The sequence below is a fragment of the Phyllopteryx taeniolatus genome, chromosome 11, assembly GCF_024500385.1.
Source record: "Phyllopteryx taeniolatus isolate TA_2022b chromosome 11, UOR_Ptae_1.2, whole genome shotgun sequence".
In the NCBI taxonomy this organism is placed as follows: Eukaryota; Metazoa; Chordata; class Actinopteri; order Syngnathiformes; family Syngnathidae; genus Phyllopteryx; species Phyllopteryx taeniolatus.
This window is the reverse complement of record NC_084512.1, coordinates 20,515,674-20,536,634: the sequence shown is the minus strand read 5'-3', so window position 1 is coordinate 20,536,634 and position 20,961 is coordinate 20,515,674. Positions and strand designations below refer to the sequence as shown.

At 41.4% G+C, this 20,961-nt stretch overlaps 1 protein-coding gene across 7 annotated transcripts in view; it reads right to left on the bottom strand.

The window, feature by feature from the left end:
* Positions 1-9,218: 9,218 nt before the first annotated feature.
* Positions 9,219-20,961, bottom strand: part of grid1a (glutamate receptor, ionotropic, delta 1a) — a 325,765-nt gene continuing 314,022 nt past the window's right edge. For all 7 annotated transcript variants that reach the window (XM_061788917.1, XM_061788916.1, XM_061788919.1 and 4 more), the window contains 3 exons: positions 19,239-19,405; positions 15,833-16,073; positions 9,219-9,974 (listed from right to left, as the gene is read on the bottom strand). In XM_061788917.1, the coding sequence (XP_061644901.1) occupies positions 9,540-9,974; positions 15,833-16,073; positions 19,239-19,405 (843 nt within the window). In that variant the 3' untranslated portion in view covers positions 9,219-9,539. The remainder of the gene's footprint in view (positions 9,975-15,832; positions 16,074-19,238; positions 19,406-20,961) is intronic.

The following is a 20,961-nucleotide window of genomic DNA, read 5'->3' as shown; positions in this document are numbered from 1 at the left end:
TGGAACCATCTCTCTGAAGCAAACGTCGGTGTATTTTATTATTTTCTTGCAGTTATATAAGATGCTAATGCTTTTTTGGAGGCATTAGGCCCGATGCTGCAGCGAGAGCTCGTGTACTGTCAGTATCAATATCACGATGTGCACTTGTAGATGAACACTCCTACAAAGTGTATCCTATTGGGATAACTGTGTCGAACCCTGCACAGAGGCTTTTGTGTTTAGAATTCAGGTTGTGGCGGTTTTCTGTTGATTAACACAAGTTAAACTGCCTGGTGGATGTTTCATGCAAATACAATTGCAGACATATCCCTTAAAGGTAACGTTTTATAAAACCAATTGTCATTTTAATTGCTTGGACACAAAGAGTGGGTCTCTGGATTGCATTCCAACCATCATGTCTGAAATTACACAACCAGGTAAAATTTTGTTTTGATCTGCTAATTTCTGGAAATGTGTCTGTGAGTGAGCCGTTCTGAATTTTGCCAGATTGTAACATCACCATTCGGCAAATTTACAAACTAACCACCACCACATTGAGGTTCTCCGCCCATGACTTGGCAGTTAGGCTCCTCATTTTGCCATTTTCAATTAATGTCTGGACTAAATGGAAGTGCTATCTTGTCAAAGCCAACAGGCAAGCAGAGCTGCAGTATTAGCACAGATAAGCATTAGATTACATTTTGGTTAAATTAGCTAGTTGTGGCTATGCGCAAGCACCATTTATCTATTTTTTTTGTCTGGTGAAAGAAACCAGAAGTCTTTAAGAAAAAGGTGCTGGAGTTGTTGCTAACATGGTAGACTAGTGGTTAGCATGTCTGCTTCAGAGTTATGAGGTTTGGGGTTTGAATCTTGGCTGTGTACTTCCTGTGTGGAGTTTGCATGTTCTCTTGCATTCCTTTTCTCCTGGTACTCTGTCTTCCTCCCACATTCCCAAAACATCCATGTAAGGTTCATTGAAGATAAAAAAAAACCAAATGAAAATAAAAAAACATTGTGTTCGTGATTGTCTATATGTGCCTTGCGATTGACTGGGGACCAGTCCAGGGTGTACCCCACGTCTCATCCAAAGTCAGCCGGGATTGGCTCTACCTCAGCCACGACCCAAATGAGGACAAGCGCTATAGAAAAACGATGGATAAATGACAAGTTGAGCAGTCAAGGTGACAATCAGCCTTGACATAATTGATGTGAACGTTTTACAGGTCAAAGACTGATCAGGAAAATGTTTGATGAGGCAGTATGTGATACTGAGGCAAATTAGGTCTTGAAGTGTAGTAATACTGACTTCTAATAATCCTGAATCCTGAAAAAGGCTCCAGAATACTCTTAAATGTCCACATACTCTGCTGCAATATGCTGCAATAATGATCACAAAATGTTTTTTTTTCATCTGTTTTCCTTCTTCCTCCCACTTTTCTCGTTTTTATGTCTTTATACTGGTAATCATCCGCCAGCAACCTCCAGCGGGTTTGCACTGTGGGGCAAAAACTAACAAAAAAAAAATGTATGCTGTGTTTTTTTTAAGGCGTGCAATCCAAACCGACTACTGTGAGTCACGTCTAGTGTTTACATCTCACACCAGAAAAAAACGTCTGTGATTACAATAGAATAAGCTCTCATTTTCAGCAGTACAACTGCATCATTGTCTGTCGGCTTAAGGACAACATAGCTACAGCGCAAGATTTATGGAAGAAGTGGTGCATTGATTAATGCCAGGAGGCCAAAACAACAAACAATTCTTCGTATTCTACATTCATAACCGTTATCAAAGCCACTGTCAGGACTTCGGAAAGAGCTACCATATGAAATCCCCTTGAAAAGTGAGGCCAAATCCTTTATTTTCCCTGTAGAATGAAAACATTTGGGTTTGATGTCAAAATATGACATTCGGGACATCAAAGATGACTGAGACGAAATCAACATTTCATCTTTTCTTTTCCAGGTCCAGGGTTACCTTAAGTTACGAGTGCCCCAACTGATGAGTTTTTCGAGTCACAAGCCGTCGCTCGGCCGATTTTTGGCTTTGTGTTGCAAGCAAACATTTGACATACGTTAAGAGTGCGCTTTAGGCACGCCCCTGCTCATTGGCGGCAGCAAAACTCACAACAAAGTGTGAAAGCAGAGGTAACAATTGTTTATTCCCACTCACAGCGGAATTTAACATAAAACTAAACATATCAAAGAATGCTTAATGCATGATGGGAAACACCATAGAAGGGCTAATGAAACTAGCATTGATATAGGGGTAGTTATAAACCTTTAAACAACTAATATTTGAGCACAAAAGGTGCAGCAACGCATGCAGACAGAGCATGTAACAATAGTCGCATATTGAGTTTCTCCTTTTTTCCCCATATAAATATTATCATGTTATTTATGTGCTGTGAAAAATAACTAATATTACTGCTGCTTAGTTCCGACCGTCTTCTTCGTGTTTCATCATCAAACCTACTTATTAATGTGCGCACACCAGAAGGAGCAGCACATTGTATGAAATCATGATGAAAACAAATTGTTACATTCCATTTCATTATGTTATTACTATATGCTTTTATGAAGTACACAACTGTACTATTTTTTTACTTTTAAAAAAGATACACTTTTTGGGGGGCAACGGATTCATAGTATTTCCATTCATTTCAATGGGCAAAGTTGTTTTGAGATAAGAGTAATTTGAGTTACGAGCGTGGTCACGGAATGAATTCAGCCGCTAAGTCAAAGCACAGCTGTATTTACATTTGGATCCGATACACAATTTAGAAAAATATAGGAAAACAAACAAGAAAGCAGAGATTTTAAAAGAAAGAAAGATTTTTACGGGAGCAAAGTATAGATTTGATTAAAGTGAATAAGACTCCATATTTAGTTGCAAGAGCAGCACAGTGGCGCTATATCTTCCTTGTGATTGGCTGGTAACCAGTCCAGGTTGTACACCGGCTCTTTCCGATAGTCTGCTAGGACCGGCTCCAGCTCACCCGTGACGCTACTGAGGACAAGCACAATAGAAAATGGATGGATGGACACCTGTTCGTCTCAGAGCAAGTCAAATGCGTGCTCTATGGGGTGTAAGTCAGTCTGGTGACTGACTGGTCGAAAACCACCCACTTCTTTGCCCTGATGAACTCCTTTGTTGTTTTGGCAGTAGTGCATTTTGGGTCATGATCTCGCTGCGTTTGGTTGCATCATTTCTTAAATTGGCAGGTAGAAGCTCTGCTTCAGAGTTCATTTTGCACATACCAACCATGATAATACTTCCACTCACTTGCACAGAGCCACACCCTTGGTCTTAGCCTGCTCGCCAATATGTGAAGTATCAAAGTTTGAACCCTGCTGCCATGTTTACATCTCTGCAAAGCAATTTGTAAGCAGAACACAAACGCAAAGACGAGAGACAGAAGTCTCCCTTTGTGTATTGAGGATGAAGAGAGCGAGACAGAGTGAGAGAGAGAAAATAAGCGAGCCGGCCGTCGGATAAGAAGTGGAGCCATATTAGAATTCTCGCCAACTGCCCGCCTCATGTCTGGCGCTCGCCGCAGCAGAGGCCATAAAACTTTCATAGCTCTGTCAGGATGCTGTGTTTCTGCTGGATTATTTATCAAGTAGCGTGGAGTTGTTTATCACACACACACACACACACGCACACAAACACACACGCACACACTGGTCAGGTATGTTAGTGCTTACTCCAAGGATAAGAGGCATATGAGTAAGAGATGTAACCGAAGTGTTATTGCCACTGAGAGTTTCTTATAGAACATGAATGCAATGTAAGCTTCAACAAGGATATCGATCCACATCAGTCATGAGATTCCCCCAAACATCATGACAGTGGAAGCATTGGAACTGCTTCTGAAAGAGCAAGCAAGCGAGGGACCTCATGTTATCAAAAGTCTGAAAAGGTTAACATGCAGCTTGCACCACCATTATTGGTACCCATGATCTTTGACTTTAGTGGTTCCACTGTCATACAGTTCCGACCGCCGTAATTGGCACCCATGATCTTCGCCAAACCGTACCTGGACAAACCAGTCTAAGGGAAAATCTGTCGACAGGCTAAACAGAAATATAGATTTTAAGCACGGTTGAAGAACCATTATGCTGCATGCCCTTGAACTTGAAGGAATCATGAATTTAGAGGTTTACCAAGGGATTTTAGAGCAAAAATGCGTGACCCCGCGGAAGATCATGGGGTCTTCGGAAAAATAAAGACCATTCGCATGCATCCAAAGCACATAAAAACGGTCAAGAAAACATGGACGGATCTGCACACTAAGTGACAAGTGTGATTCGACAGCGTGGCGCCTCCATGAGTGAAAATACAATCATGGCTTGGACTGTCTCAATGGGGTCTTGCTTCTGTTCTTCAGACTGGGGCTTGAATAGCCACGAGCCACTCAGTGGCTCTAACCTCGGTCGTTATTGTAACCCAAAGCCATACTCGTGTTGGCACACCACGCAGTAAGGGCTGGTGAGGGTGGTGTAGGATTTGCATGAAACAGGGCAGCCCCCTCCAAACTGAGTGATTTCAACAGAAGTAAATGCTCTGGAGAAAATTGTCTGTAAATCTTAACACTTGTTTTTTTGCTTTTACTGAAGCATGTCACACATTCTATTCAGACACCTGGGATCTATTTCTATCCATTACACAGAACACACAAGTGTGCCAATAATTGTGGCCATTAGAACTGTAGGTCACTGTTAGTTGAGGACACTATTGTCAAGTCACAACAAAGTCATTAACTCTTCCTAATTAATCCCTTTATGAGCCAGGAAGAGGTCAGCGATGGCGGGGGGCAAGTTTTCCAAGCTCCCTTCGGTGCAGGGCAGCCTGCAGGCGTTTGCCACTGGAATCCTAATGACTCCGCCGCTTCACTGAAACATCCATCCGTCCATCCATTTTCTCTGGCGCTTGCCGTCAGGGTTACTGATGGGTTGGAGCCTATCCCAGTTGATTTTGGCAACTTGGCGCCGCTGTACGATATAACTTTCTATCATTTCTATCATTCTTTCGATGTGTGAGTTATTGTGTTAGCTCTGTTGCTACACTAGTGTAGCGTCCAAGAGGGTAAAACAACAACACTCGCCTTTCTATCCTTATGCCTCACTCTTTAGGCATGACCAATCAACCCAAGCTTAATCCAAATGTTTTATTAGTGTAACAGCTGGATTGAACGTAACTCGATTACTCATGCCGGGTGAGTGGGGATGACGTGCTAAAGCGGCCACTGTTAATGTTCTGGTGGTCACTTGTAAACTGAGTTCAGTGGGTGGGTTAGCAGCCCGGTTTCTTAGCCTGCTAGTTAGCACAGTCAACTCTCAACCTGGAAGATGGTTGCTAACGTGAGGTTTGAGCCTCAGGTAAGACCGCGCCGGATGACCACATCGCACATGTGCTCCGAGATCCAATAAGTTTGTGTGGACGCGTTACAATAACATCACAACTTGAATCCAAATGCAGCAATGCTACTCCATCACCCACAGATACTCTTTTATGGCACTGCTATTGGAGCATGCATGTAAACAACATTATACATGACACCAATTTACGTGCACAACAGCACGTTGCATTCCTTGAAAATTGATTGTACTAACTAACAGATGTTTTGAACATCCAACGTCCACAAAGGAAGAACCCAGATTCAAACACCAGACGTCACCATGCTGCCCCTCCCTGAAACATTATTGATTTAATAGTTAATTTCAGCTCTATGATCTTGCTGATAAAGTCTATCGCTGGGAAACAGAGCAGAGTGTGGTAGGCGGGCGTTCAGGAGAGAATAGGAACATTATTTCCTCGTTTGAGGCAATAAGGTTAAATAAATGCATCATTTATTAGCCAAGCACTTATTCATCTTAACTTAAATAACAGCGTGTTATACCTGTAATCTCGCAGCAGAAGCCCCCATGGCCTCATGAAAAATTCATCCTCTCTTCAAGTCACAGTGCAGTTTCCTTCCCACTGAGTCTTTTGAGTCCCAGAGGAGCACATTGGCTTTTGTTCCACCTCCAAATATTCTTTTTCTGCACCGTCAGCGCAGCACAGAAAAGACTTGACTAAATTATTCCGTTGCATGAAACCTTTGGTTATAACTTTGTGTTTGCTTGGTTGCTTCTTGAAAAGCTCCAAAAAGATATATGTCACAGCCAAGCAGAAGATGCCTCAAGACCTTGTAAACACAAACATCCAAACCTTCAACAAGTGTCAAACAGTAACGGTCTTATTTCTGTTCCATTGTCTTTTCATTTTTTGAAGACACAGCGCAAAGGCCTGGCTCATCTCTTAACACCACCACCTCGGCCAACGTTCACCATCTGTGCATCCAAGAAAATTCAATGCAGCTTTGCTTACCTTTTGCCTTTGATATGATGGGTGCCATACCCATGGGGGATGTGGGTGTTTCTGCATGATAGTGGCTCTGCACCGTTGTCTTTCAAACAATGACTGGAGTCTGGCCGTTGCTCGAAAAGTGGATTTGGATCTTTGCCCTGCTTAGCTGCTGCTCACGAGGATCTGCTCAGTCTGGTCATTCGTATCGCAAGGCGCCACTGTACTTACTATTGACCTTACTTACTGTAGCATTCACAGGATAAGATACCAGCACCGTGACGAAAACGTGGGCAGTTTTAGATTTGAGGACCCAGCGATTGGATGATCATAAGAAAGGAGCGTCCGTCTGGCCCAGCCGGTCAGCCATCTCCCTGCGGGCAGAATAGAAGTTATTAAACAGCGGATTGGCCATACGAGCCAATTATACAGACTATCCATGCGAGTCATGTATGGCGGGATTACATAATTACAGCGTCCCTGCGTGCATGTGATACGCGGAAAAAAACGCATGGAGACTTTTGGTTTCACAAGTGAACAGAATACTAAGCTTTACTCATCCCAGAATATATTTGCCAAAACGTGTGTTCATTAGCTCCGCACGTTTTCTTCTTGGATTTATTGCGCTTCCTGTTACGCTTGTTTCCCAGTAACGGTAATAATGTTCCTTGGTCAATTTGGGGCTTGTTTAACGCTCCAGAAGGGCCAAAAACCAAAAGCAAATGGCAATAAATATTGTTTATATCTCCTTATTAAAGCCATTACTTACACTTTAAATCAATATTTAGTGCAGTGGTGTTCTTTGTGTATCACAAAAAACACATGCAAACTTTTTTACTGATGTACATTGGAAATTCCTTGAAGTTTTTTATGTGACCTTTTTTTAATTGAATGTTTATTTTAGGTTTTATTTTTTTCACAAGCTTTTCTGTTCTGGCTGAAATTCACCTTTTGAAACATCTTAAAACTTACACTATCAAACTTAAATAATTTCACTGTAAATGTTGAACACACTTAAAAGCTATGGAGAACAATAATGAAAAAAAAATACCCAAGGATGTATTGCAGTTAAACAAACAAAAAGGTTTTCTTCAAGTGAAAACTTTAAAATGGCCACTGGGAATATCTTACATATAAAATATTGTCTTACAAGACAAATTCAAAAGAGAAGATTTTTATTCACACTTCGATTTTTAGGGAAACCTGACACATTTTTGCTTTGGGTCAAATTGTCCCGCTGACTTAAAATCCAGACAAAATTCATTTTCAGTCCATGTTGATTGAGTGCGCTTCCTTACTTATGAGAAGGTTTTATACCCCAAAACCACTTAACATTTTGTTTTCATTTGTTAAAGTAAACTTTTTACAAATAGCTACACAATAGTTTTACAAGACAATTATTTTGTTTGCTTTAATTTGATTTAGATTCAGATTTTTATAGACACAACCAACTTTTCTGTTCTGGGTCAAATTGACAGACTGGCTTAATTCTCTCCAAATTAACCATTTTCATATGTGTTTAATAGGCTTACGAAGCTACGGAGAATGAGTTTCATACCTTAAAAGTATGTTTAAACAAATCTAGCTTACGTTAGTTAAAACTTGTAAACACTGGAAATGTTGTCGTGTATATATATATATAACAACTAAATTGTCTCTATTAATTTTGTATGTTGAATTAGAGTTAATAAGACAAGCAGAACGAGTCGCATACTGAAAAAATACTTAGCAATATTTTCCTTAGATTTTATAACTTTAAATGGGTCAGTTTGACCCCAAAACCAAAAGTACAGTACATGCCTGACAGGTTTAAGCACCCGTGACGAAGTCAGCACTTGACCGGCAGGCAGGGCAAATCATGTCCTCAAACACAATGGTGAAGACGCATCCTCAGAGTCCATCTGAAAAAACTCACAGACGATGAGTGGCATGGTGAAGTCAATCCATCCGTTCAGCCATCCCCACGAGTTACAGGATCTCAACAGACTATGACAGGCATCCTCCACCTGGACTGTTTGAACATGTACTTTTTTCCCCCAGTCATGTCACACCCATGAGGGATATGGGTGTTTGAACAAACCGGTGGTGTCGCACTAAAAGTGGATGTAGGAGTTTTAACACACCCACACATTTCCCAGTTTTTGTTTTTTTTTCAAGTGATGTGGATGTTAAAAAACATACACTTTTCCCAGGGAAATGCTTCAAAACCCCCCTCTTTTCCTGCTGTTACTGCACAAAGAGCAACAAGCAGTTCGCTACGCCGTCAATACACAAACGCTCTTATCCAGTGTACTTTTCGCACAGATCACAATAGAAACAGCTCTCACTATGATAAAATCCAATTTTACACCGCAGAAAATTATATTCAAAATAAGCAAATGAGGAGGACTGGTGTCACAAAAGGTACATGCTGCATATTTCAAACCCAAACTATGAGAGAAGATCGCTGCACTGGAGCAACCGCCCTCCTCAGCTGACCTGATGCTGTGACTTTTTGGTCACCGCTTTCCCAAACTCAAGGGGATCGTCAAGGGCACCAGTTTTGAAGATGTGGACCACATCGTGATGGTCCTGATGATCCTGGAAGAATCCTTCCAGGAGAGCACAAATAATAAATTGGAAGTGGAATTTTTCTGATACACCTATTATTATTAAAATTCCCTGAGGTATATAGCCAGTGAGTGACATCTCAGACACAAAAACAGACAGTGACATTTAGAAAAGTCTCACATTTCGTTTTTTTTTTTTTTTTTTAATATTATACCATTTTATTCTTTTCATAGGAAACAAATCAGTCATTGAAATGTCTTTTTTTTCCTGGTGTGAAATGTCTTTGTTGATCATGACACAGTACATTCAGTTATCTGAAAGAAAACATAGTGGAACTCGGCACTTAGAAAACAACCACAAAGAATTGTCACTTTTATTTGTTGAGAACAAAATTTACAAAGCCATTCAAACAGTCATTTTTTCAAATACTTTTCAATTTGTTTTTGTTTTTTTAAACTCAATTCTGGGGAATATTCAAAATACACTTTGTAATGTCACTTTTCTCTCGCTATAGTTACAAATATGTACATTGGAGTCTCTTCTGTCTCGTCTTGCGTCACCTCCCCACGGGTCATAAAAACATTTGTTTTTTTTATTTTACTTTCAATTTCTATTTATATCTCTCCATGACGTTGGCACAGTTTATGTGAGTGACCTTAAGTGCTCAGATGGAGGTCCCGTGGCTGGCCTCCCCTTCCGGGATGGTCGCCCCCGGCACCGGCTGGTAGGACATGGGCATGGGCGTCTTGAGTGGGCTTTGGCGGAAGAGCCCCCCGTTGGGTGCCCTATGTTTGCAGCGGATAGAGGGCATGGTGGCGCTGCTGAGGGGCAGGGGCAGGGTGCGGCCGCCCACCGCGCCAAGTGTCCTCCCCGCCCCGTGACCCTCGCGGAGGAAGGTGCTCACTGAGAGCGGCGGCGGCCCCCGGTGGGTGGGGTACTCCCTCGCGGACAAGACCTCCAGCGACTGGCTGGGCTGCATGCTGCCAATGTCTAGGGCTGAGATCTCAATGGACTGGCCCGGCAGCTGCTTGTGGGCCAGGTCTTCGTCCAGGAGGCTGTTTAAACGCTGGTGGACTTGCTCCAGGTTCACCTCTTTGTCCTAAAGAAAAGATGTGTGGAATAGAATGGAGGATAAAAGGGGAGTGTGATTTTAAAAAAAAGTTGAGGATAAATAAATGTGAAAATAGTTTTAAATCAGAGTGGAGAGAAAGAGAGAAAGAAGTTACACCGGTTGTTTGCTCCTCCAACTTCATGACATCCACTGCAGTCCATGCAATATAGTCTACTAAGTGAGGCTGGATTTACACCAGTGGTACAGGCCAAAACACTATCAGAATCAGTGACCTACATTTGCAACCTACATTCTAATATTAGTTCCATGAAATTGTATTCATTTCTTCATTCTATTCTCTTCATTTTGTAGTGTTCCCTTTGGCTGTATGTAAAGGTTTTGGATTTATTATTTTTTTTTTTTGTCCAATCAGATTGGACCATCTCAATCTAATCTGCCCAGGTCCTTCAGAATCAGTAGTGCTGGCCAATATAACCAACTATATTAGCAAGAGAACTGTTTTAACCAATACGATTTACCTCAAATTTACCTCACAGGGCCAGCCAGCTTGCCCACAATAATGGCAGCATTTTTCCGTCCTCTTATTCTTTGGTTATGCTATTAAATAAATATTGATTCTGAACAGCTCCTGATGTATTTGGCACAGTTGAGTCCTGTTATATTGCGTTTATTTTTATTTTTTTTAGAGTATTGATAGTTTCTATAATTGTGACGTGATAGTAGTGTTATTAAGAGGTGCATTAAGGCCTGCAGCGCACTCTGCAAGGTGGCTGAACCCGACTGTAAGTGAGTTGGTGACGCATACCCTCGCATTGAGCCCTGTCGGGAAATGGGAAACTGCAACCATGTTTTGAGGCTCCATATACTGTACGTTGTGCTGTATTACTTTTATTGAACCACAAAAACACGTGATTGTCAAGGAAGAAGTGGGTTGCTACAAAGGGATTTTTTCGTAGACTGCGCATCTGCAGCCGAACGCAAATGATGGCGGATCCTGATTTTTGTGCAAGCGCAAAGCTCATTGCGCGCGTTTGCCAATTTGGTAGACCGGTCTGTGACAAGTCTGTGACTGTTGGTCTAACATGATTTGAGTGAATTTGATCGGGGCGCAGGCAGACAGATACCAAGCTCTGCTCACATATTTAAGTCACTAGTGGTTATCACCTGCTCACATTGTCGGTTGCCACAGTGCAGTGACAATGCTCCACTCACACAGATCACTGTGATTACGCATTGTGCTCTAACGCACGCAGAATGGTTCATGAGTCTCCTATCTAGATTGCACTGGCTTAGTGTCTGTGTAATTATTTAAAAAAGCCTAATAATATTAATATCAAATTTTCAAGCGTGATCATGAGGAAAATTCCCATGAATTATCAGATATGCCAGCCTCCGAGCCGCCAAATCCCTCTCGTTTTAGGGTGGGGATGGTGTAAGCCACTGACACGCCGCATTTCAAGGGAATGATAGAAGCCGCTATGATTGGCAGTGACTGAAGTCGGTTGTTAACACTACCACAGTGACGCATCCCGTCCACTCTCAGAGCTGCCGGCCTGCGCTCATCTAGAAAATTACCAACATCTGTCTAAACAACCTCTGGCGCAGAGGGTCTTGCCGTCCGGTGCGCAGGATTTACGCCGTTGAGTCAATTGAAATTAGATTTTTGAGACCAGTGGCCACTCATGGAAACTAGTTGCCGAACTGCACCCACTGCTTGATAGTTCCTTCGGGTTCTGCCGTGTCCCTGTATGTGTGGTGGCCTGAAGTCGGGTAAGTCCCCAGGTACCAAATGCATGGCCCGCCACTGATTTACACTGAATGGTTCCAAATGTAATTTTTTTTCCTCCTATGTGGCCTGTTGCAGATCTGCATCAAGAGAAAACCCTTGCCTCGTAGAATTGGATTGCATCAGATCAGAATGAGGCCTCGTCAACACCACATTGTAGAATACTGCGGTAAGGCAAAACTACAGGAAAAGAACCAAGCAGTAAATATTGTCTAACAATGGTACATTAGAGGCCCACAGACCATGAAATAAAGAAAACAATTGCTGATTGCAGCCGATGGAGTAATGCTGAAGTTTCTTTCATTTCAACCTGACCGGTATGTAATGTTTAATAACTGCACTGTATTACTTTTTTTTTGTTTTGTTTTGTTTTTATCGTAGATCTGCGTTGTCACTGCCTGATGTTGACATAAAATGCAATCAGGACCTAAACCAGAATCGGGCACTTTGACCTGTAGTGTAAATCCAGCCTTAGAGACAGTCTGGTACACGCCAACAGCCAACCAACAATGTGCAAATGAGATATGATGTTGTAACATACCTGCTTACTTTGGAGAAAATGCCCAAAAATATGAGTAAAATTTCACTTTAAGACACAGAAAAACTGCACATGAGGAACGTTGGCCGACGAGACAGTCTGCAACATACTTTATGACAGTGGTTCTCAAACTTGAAACTGGGGGTCCCTACGGGTCTGCAAAATAATTTGCATTAAAATATTATGTCGTATGCTTTACATACTCGGAGCGTGGACTGGCGCGCCAATGTACCAAACCAATTACTCCTCCCTAACTTAGCTTTGAGTCGATTAAAAGCTTTGCTAATGATTGCGATATATCATTACATAATCTGACACCCCCGCATGAATAATGAATGAATAATATTTTTTACAATAAAAGATGGATTTTTTCAAGAATATAGTCATATTTTCCACAATAAAAGGCATATTATGAAAATAAAGTATTTTTTTAAATTCACTTTTAAACAAACCTTGCTAAACTTTGACTTTAATACCTTAATTTATGACTATCCTGGAGAAATACGACTTTATCCTTGGAAAATCACATCTTTTATGCTTACAAAATATGGCTTTATTTTCATAACACTACATTGTTATTAGGGGTGTCACATTCGAATCTTTTTAGAATTGATTCTCCTATAGATATTTTGTCAAGTACTCAAGTATTCGCTGTCCCCCCTAAAAAAACATTTTTTTGTTTTTCACTGCTAAAATGCCCATTTTATTCTCATTTGAGGGGTGGAGTTCTATCCTTAAACTGCATATGTTGGTATTGAGTGTATGCCATAAACGCTACAAAATTTGAGACAATAAAATCAGCCACTGCTTAACGGTTAGCATTCGTGATTAGCATTAGCACGCCAGCGATGACCATTTTAGGTATAACAAAAATGCTAACTACGATTCAGCTCACTCATACATCATGTTCCATGTACATTACACATCAAATAGTGTCTTCAAAATCAGTGACAGATGCTCCTCTGTTGGTCTTGGCAATGTTGTTCACTGGCCCAACAGTGCATTCGTCTGCAACAAATGTCCATGTGGTAAACATGGACAGTGGCCAAAGGGTTCCAGGCGGCACAAACTGGTTCCGGGCACCGCAAATATGCTCTTATTAATATTTTTTATTGCCTCAAAGCAGAAATTTTTGCGTCGAGCAATTTTTGTGGTCGACTTAACCGATTTTTTTTCCACACTCCTAACTTTTTCATTCCTAAGGCATTGGATTATTTGGGGTCCCTTGGAAAAATGTCTGTCTTGTAAGCGCTCCCTGCACCCAAAAAGTTTGAGAAGCCCTGCTTTAGGAGTTAATAAAATGAAGACGGAAGTGGCCATAAGAGTTAAACTAGACGACATGGATGATGAAGGACAGCATCAGAATGGTGGAGGCAGGTTCACTCAACTGAGCAACTTGACCTCATGAGAACTTTTCAACCAAAATATTTTTGCCTTAATGTCAAGCCAGTTAGTGTTATGTCACAACACTTCAATAAATTTGTTTTCAAGCCATTTAAAATGTATCTCATTTTTATACCACTTTTCATACAAAATACTACTAAACTCTCCTGTCCACATCTATGCAGTCTTTGTCCGCCTCCAGCTTCCAAGGTCATGCACAGTGAAGACACCAAAGACAATGACGTGAGATGACAGACGAAGCAACTAGAATCTACCCCTGCCCGGCCCCATATCCCCCCGCCCCTCTTTTTTTTTTTTTTGTCCTGACACGGCCAATCACCACATAGGAATTTTTTCAGGCCGATCCTGACCTGGGTCAAGAGCCTGGCGTCTGTAATTGTCAAATTGTGAGCTTGCAGGAGGGGTTTCTGTCATAATAACCAGCTAGTATTATCAGGTCAGGTCAGGTCAGGACCTGGACTGAAAGGTGTTCCCAGGAGCAGTGGTTCTTGTGGGACGGTTGTATGTCAAGTCTAACAGGCGGGTCAAGGCGCAAGATTCTATGTCATCTGCTTGTGCTCACACTTTAGTTTAGGGATCCATGTCAAGCCTTAGTAGTCTGAATGCCTCGTGCAGAGAGGGGCTGCGCAGAAGTCCGAGCTCTACGGCATTAAGACTTGAATGGATGAGCTAAAGAGAGCTATTGTACCACTGAAGTGCGGCTGGAACCAGAAGTACAATTATGAGTTCTTGCAAATTAACACAATGTCAGTGGTGGGCCGTCAAAGTTAGCAAGGCCTTCTCTGGCCTGCGAAATATACTACTTGTTTTGAATTGCTATTATATAATTACATATACCTTTTCTTGATATGCAAATATGCAAAGAAACTATTTACAACAAAAATAGTAAATCAAATTCTCTTCATAATGGTGAATAAAGATAATTCAGTTTAAGAAGCAAAAAGGTATTGCACCACTTTCTGCTCCGTGGAAAGGTTCGATTTGTGAGCACATCACAATAACTGTTTAAAAAAAACTTGTAAGTGTACTACGGAATGTTCTTGTTTCGGTTCTAAATGTGGAGATCTGCTTCATGCAGGGGTGGATTTATTCTAGTGGGATTCCTGAAAAACTATTTGCACTTTAACAGAAAGCTGCGACATAGCAATTTTGCAATCAAACTATACTAGAAAAAAAATGTAAAATTGCTTGATGGTTGGTTTTCGCATGTTGAATGAATTACAGTTGAAGAATTTCAAAGTGGCCATTTTTCTATATGCAGCCCCCAGACGAAAAAGTTTGAACCCCCATGACCTAAATTTCCAATATTTGTTTCATGAAATGTTATTAATTTATTCCCAACCGTCCATTGTCTTCATTTCGTGTTTTCAAGAGGATGCACTGCTTCCAATATGTGTATGTGGATATTAGATGTCTTCGTCCAAGCACATTTTAGGCTCGATGTGTTGCCATGCCAATCTAATCTACCAAGGACATTCAGAATCAGATTTCAAATTCGCCTCAGTCCTCTGATTGGTTGGGAGCAAACCAAGTACAACTAGCAAAACATGTCTGTAGCAATCCGCACACATCAATACATTTAATAATCAGCATTTGTGTTGACTACAATGTATTTTATTTTCATTTATGATTCTGTCATGTTATTACAGCACAGTTGTGTGCTGTGATAAAGTGATTTTTGTATACTACTGCTGGTTTAGGAAGTGGATTAACTCTGGTGGGGTGCCCAATAAAAACCCAGGTACCAAATGCACGGCCCGCCACTGCACTATTTGCTTTTGTTGTTGCATCTGCGCTTCTCCCACACGAGCGCCAGTAATTCATGGGTCCCGATGAGAGAGAACCACAGTGACAGTGAAATACACCCCAACCACTCTCCCGGCATGAGAAGAAATGATCACAGACCGATCACATGACGTCTGGATTATTATCGGGGCACACCTATTATAACTGCGTGTACTGCAGCTCTACTAAATCGGGGCTGGCGTCTGTGCTTGCTGGATCCATAAAGTAGAGTGTGGCAGTGGCGTCTCTGGGCAGGACCGGGGGGCCCGGGGGTCTGGGTCTCGACCGCGGCCTCAGCGGGGCAGGGGGACCCGTGGCAGCGACCGCCGCGGCCCGGTTCGTGCCCGGGCCGGACGAGCTGTCATTGGTCACCTCTTTGGGCTCCTTTCGGCGGCAGTGGTTGCTGTTCCACCAGGTCTCCAGGGCAGCCACCAGCAGGGCCAGCAGCAGCCCGGCCGCCAAGATGCAGAAGACCCCGGCGAAACTGTGGAGGTGTAGCGCCCTGCCTTCCGTCTGGGCGTCTGCGTGGCTCTGTAGGTCGCAGCGGCCCTTCTTTGGCCACCACTTCTGCTTCAAGATGTCCAGGTCGCCTTTTTCTTGAAGCTCTAATATCCTGAAGAGGACAAATAGTCACTGTTACAAAAATAATACAGGAACGCAAGGGATGGACAAACTGAAAACTGGGATAGAGTGGAAAGAAACTGATGACCAGAGTAAAAGAAGGTAATGGGACCAGGGGGATGTGGGTGTTTCAACACCCATCATTTTCCCGGTGCTAGGTTTCAACGCTCACACTTTTCATCACACTCACTGGGAAGGGGAAAAAAACACAACTAATTCACGGTTGGTGTTCTTTTACAGCATACATGTTATCCAGGTCTGAGAAAAATTGCAGCTATGCTATGTAAATACACTAATTTCCCTTTGGTGATGCCATCATTTAAAACCTCCCAGTCACGTCTCGCTTTATATGTAGAGGAAAAAAAAAAAAAAACTTTCTTCTTAATCCAGTTACAGAACCAGTCATGCAGGAGAATTATTTTTAGTATATCATTAGTTTGGCTCACTCAATAAAACCAAAAAAAAAATGGAGCAAAGTTATTAATGTATGATACTACAACGGATTTATATTGTAACTTATCAATTAGGCAAGAAACCACATGTGGTTAAAATAGGAAGAGCAGATGGATGTGGCAGTGTCATGTTGAAGAAGGACGAGAGAGACGTGGCCTTGAATCTTATGTGCTGTGATTTTTCAACACTGATAACAAGGACTGGCACATAAATATTTGAGCATAATTCTGCACATTTATTCCAAGTCAAAATAAATGAAGCACACACAAGGAACATGCACTCACAGACATTGAAGCGTTCGACATGGAGTAATTTATACACATTAATACTCATGACTACAGAGGCCTCAAGTGTTTTCCATTCATTTTCCCACATGTGATGCATTCAAGATCTTTCGCCAAGGCACCGTTGGTATCGCCCCTCGTGTATCATGTTTCACAGGCTGGATTTAAAATTCACATCAATCCATCTTCTGTGTGTTTCTGCTATGTATGCGTCGCAAAAAAGCAACAGGGAAAACAGGAAAATGCAGAAAAATAGTAAGACATTCAAATTGATTACTCTCCTGTGCAAAACTGTTTTATGAAATAAGTGTTTTAGGTTACCGTATTTTCACAACCATAGGGCGCACCGTATTAAAAGGCGCCGTCACAGTCTATTTCTGCATTTAACACATACATAAGGCGCACCGTATTATTGGGCGCAGGCATGGTAAAACACACGCTATCGTAAAACATACGGTAGCATGCATGCACGCTAAAACAATGTTTTGAAAAAGGCAGCGGGAGCAAAACGGAGTTCGGTTGTACTTTATTGAAGTATTTAACAATGTACTCACGTTATTTTTTGATCAATCCTCATCCACAAATCCATCAAAGTCCTCATGTTCTGTATCCGAAATGAACAGCTGGGCAAGTTCTCAATCAAACACGCCAGGTTCGAGTCAGTCTCGTTGCCGTGCGGCTCCTCAGAAATGATGCCGGCATTTACGAAAGCTCGGACAACAGTGCAAGCAGACACGTTAGCCCAAGCATCCACAATCTTGAATTCTCTCGCGGCTGCTCGATTCCCGTGTTTCAAAATTTTTTAATGCAGCTCAACATTCAAATTAACCTTGGTGGTTGTATTCCTTAACCGTATTCCTTATTTTGAAGGTGGCTTTCGTCGCGAGTTGGCGACTTATTACCGTAATGCCTAGTATGAATAAAATTAGGGTGGCTGGCTTGATTGCTACTTTATACCTACTGGGGGCGTGCCTTAGCGTCCTCCTTCACGCGCAACCTTCCCCCTTTACGTCCGCATGCTGTCCTCAGCCATGTCCGCTTTTCCTCTGTATAAGCAGCGTGCCGGCAGGAAATGCTCCAAGTCAGTCAAGCGGAGCGCTCATCACACAACAACATTTATAGATTATGGAAATCGGCGCACACATAAGGCACGCCGCATTATAAGGCGCCCCGTCCATTTTGGAGAAAATTTAAGACTTTTAAGTGCGCCTTATGGTCGTGAAAATACGGTAATTGAGGACTAAATTGTCTGTTTCCAAAACATGTTTGGTTAATTGAAGACTGCTGTCTTTGTTGTTTACAAAAACGTTAGGTTAAGACTAAATTGTCTGTGATGTTTACAGAAATAGCGATGCTAGGTACATTGAAGACTTTAAAATGGATTAAAAGTGTACTAAAACAATTAAGCCGTTTTAAAGCCTGTTCGGTTCTTTGAACACTAAAGTCTCTTAAGGGTTTAAAAAATATGTATGTTAATTTCATTACATTTATAACAACATGTAAAAACATCTCTTCTCGGTTCTGTGAAAGTATGCTGGTTAAGTTCATTGAAGAAGTAATTGTTTCCAAAAACACAAAAGACTTAAGTTTCTTTGATGATTAGGAAAACAAATATGTCCATTGAAGACCCCAAACTAAACAAAAATCATGGTACGTTCATTGAAGATAAATTTTAAGTCACATATGTGATAGTTACAAAACTAACTAGATGTACATGTCCAAATTATCTTCGACGTTTAAAAAACATAAGTTCATTGAAGACCACAGTGTATTTGACTATTATTAAAATAAATATGTACATTGAAGACCCAAAACAAAAAATGTAATGTTCACCATTTTTTTTTTTTTTTTTTAAATCTTTTTACACTTTTAAAGTGCTTTGTAAATAAAATTAAGTTTCAGTATGTTATCTCATTGGAGACAGATTTGTCGATGTTTTCAAAAACACGTACTGTTTGTTGGCTGCATTTTAAAGACTCCATTTTCTTGGATCTTTACAAAAACATGTTATGTTATGTCCATTGAAGACTCCAAAGTGGCTTCAATGGACAGCTGTGAGGTTGCCAGGCAACAACTCCAGCCTCAAAACAGCAGTGCACTTTTATTCAACAAATAGGAGTGCAGATCCCCTATTCCCCTGGCTTTAAACCACTCCTTTTGGTTTTAACATCCTCTCTCTCACACACTCTTTTTTTCCAAGTGAAAGCCATAAGGCGCATTCATTTGTGAGCTTATGAACTGCACAAAGTCAGCCGTTGTTCCCTGTTGTTCCCAGCCCACCAGGGCATCTGCTCACTGACTCAACAATGTGACCCGCTGCAGCTTCTTATTAAAGTACTGAGACGGTTATAATAATCTTCTCGTATAAATGCGGTGCGAGGCTTTCGGGAATGAACGATAACGTGTCGTGGAGTGCGTACTTCTGAGAGAAGAGGTCTCTGTAAGGGCTGCCGTGCTGCAGGGCAATGCCGTAGCCTCTGGTGCTGATGCTGTTGCTGGCGACCGTCAGCGTACAGTCGTCATCGGTGAGAGCGGCGTATTCCACCACCGCCATGTCCCACAGAAAGGCGTACGACTCTCGCTTAGCCTGGATTGATCACAACACAACATCACAGCAAGACTGTCCTCTCATTTGCTTTTACAGTAAATTCTTTATATGGGTGCAGTCGAGGTTTTTGGCATGTGCGATTTGTGTGGCGGCACAGGGCGGCATTGCTAGGGACGGTGCTAACAGCGTGCGGCAAATTCTTTAAAAAAAACCCCAAAAAAAACAACGTAACAAAAATATGTATGTCGGAAGACGCCGTACTGGGCTAATCCAGTCACAGTGTGGTATATGCGCAACCTACTTCAGCATTCGCCAAAACAGGTCTAAGCACTTCCTCCTGTTTCGGGTGAAAAAGCAACCATAGGGACTTTAAACATCTACACAGAGCCACCAAAGTTTACAATATTCAATCTTTAGGCTTCGTTCGTGTTTACATAGATCATATTAAATGTATATATTGAACTTTTGGCCCGAGACACCAGCCATAAAGAAAACAAGTTTGGCTTACAACAATCATGTAATCTAACCGTAGCCATGCTCGTTAGCGTAGCATACGCAGGACATCAGCTATCCCCTTTTCCAGATTTGGTCATGTGACGTTGCCCGTATACAGCAAATATTTGCATGAAAAACTTCTAGGTCATGAATATGAAAAGCTCAAATGAAAAACTAGGTACGGCAGTAACGGAACGTGCCGTTTTGTGCCGCATCATTGTGCGCAGTTCCTCATCTGAAAATGTCAGGAGTAAATAGTAGTAAACACATCTAGGTCATAAAACAATCATATGAACATTTTGTATTCTTCAAATGTCGCATGTCGGGACCGTCGTAAATCAAGGACCTCCTGTAGATTACATCCAACTCCTATGTAATGTTATTGTTGTCATATACTGTCGTTATACTGTTGTTTTTATTCTGTTCTTTTTGCTTCTCTACGTCTGTCCCATCCTAAAAAAATGAAAAAAAGATTAATTACAACACACACACACATACACAGGGCTGATACACAACGGATAATTATGTGAGCTGACATCTGGATGGCAGCATGACTAAGCATGAGTCGCATTGATTTCTGACAAAGATCAATTCGGCATTGTTCGGTACAGACGAACAAAAAGTCCCCTATACTCTTTACACAAGTAGACACAGCGCAGCACAACAATACACACCGAAAACTTTATTCCTGAGACAGCCGGATGAGTTCTATGCTCTTCCCCTTACTTTCTGTAGTTCAACTTTGGTGAACTTACCGCCAGTTGAATCTTCAACATCTTTGTTACAATTATGTGTATGTTAATGCCAAATATAATTTCCTGAAAGGTTCTAGAGCAGTGATTCTCCTCAGGTTTCACTCTATTGAAGCACAGTGTTAATGCTCAAACTGTGCATAATGTTACAGTGGATTAAACCATTTTTTTAATAAAGTTTTTTTTTTTTTACTTTTCATGTAGAATACTTTTTTTTTTTTTTTTAAAAGTAGTTCAGTTCAGTTCAGGTGTATTCAACTTTTAAGTACAATACATTTGCAATTATCCTTTAAGAAATCATTTATGTGCTATACATTTTAATTGAATCATTTTTTTCATTTTTTCAAG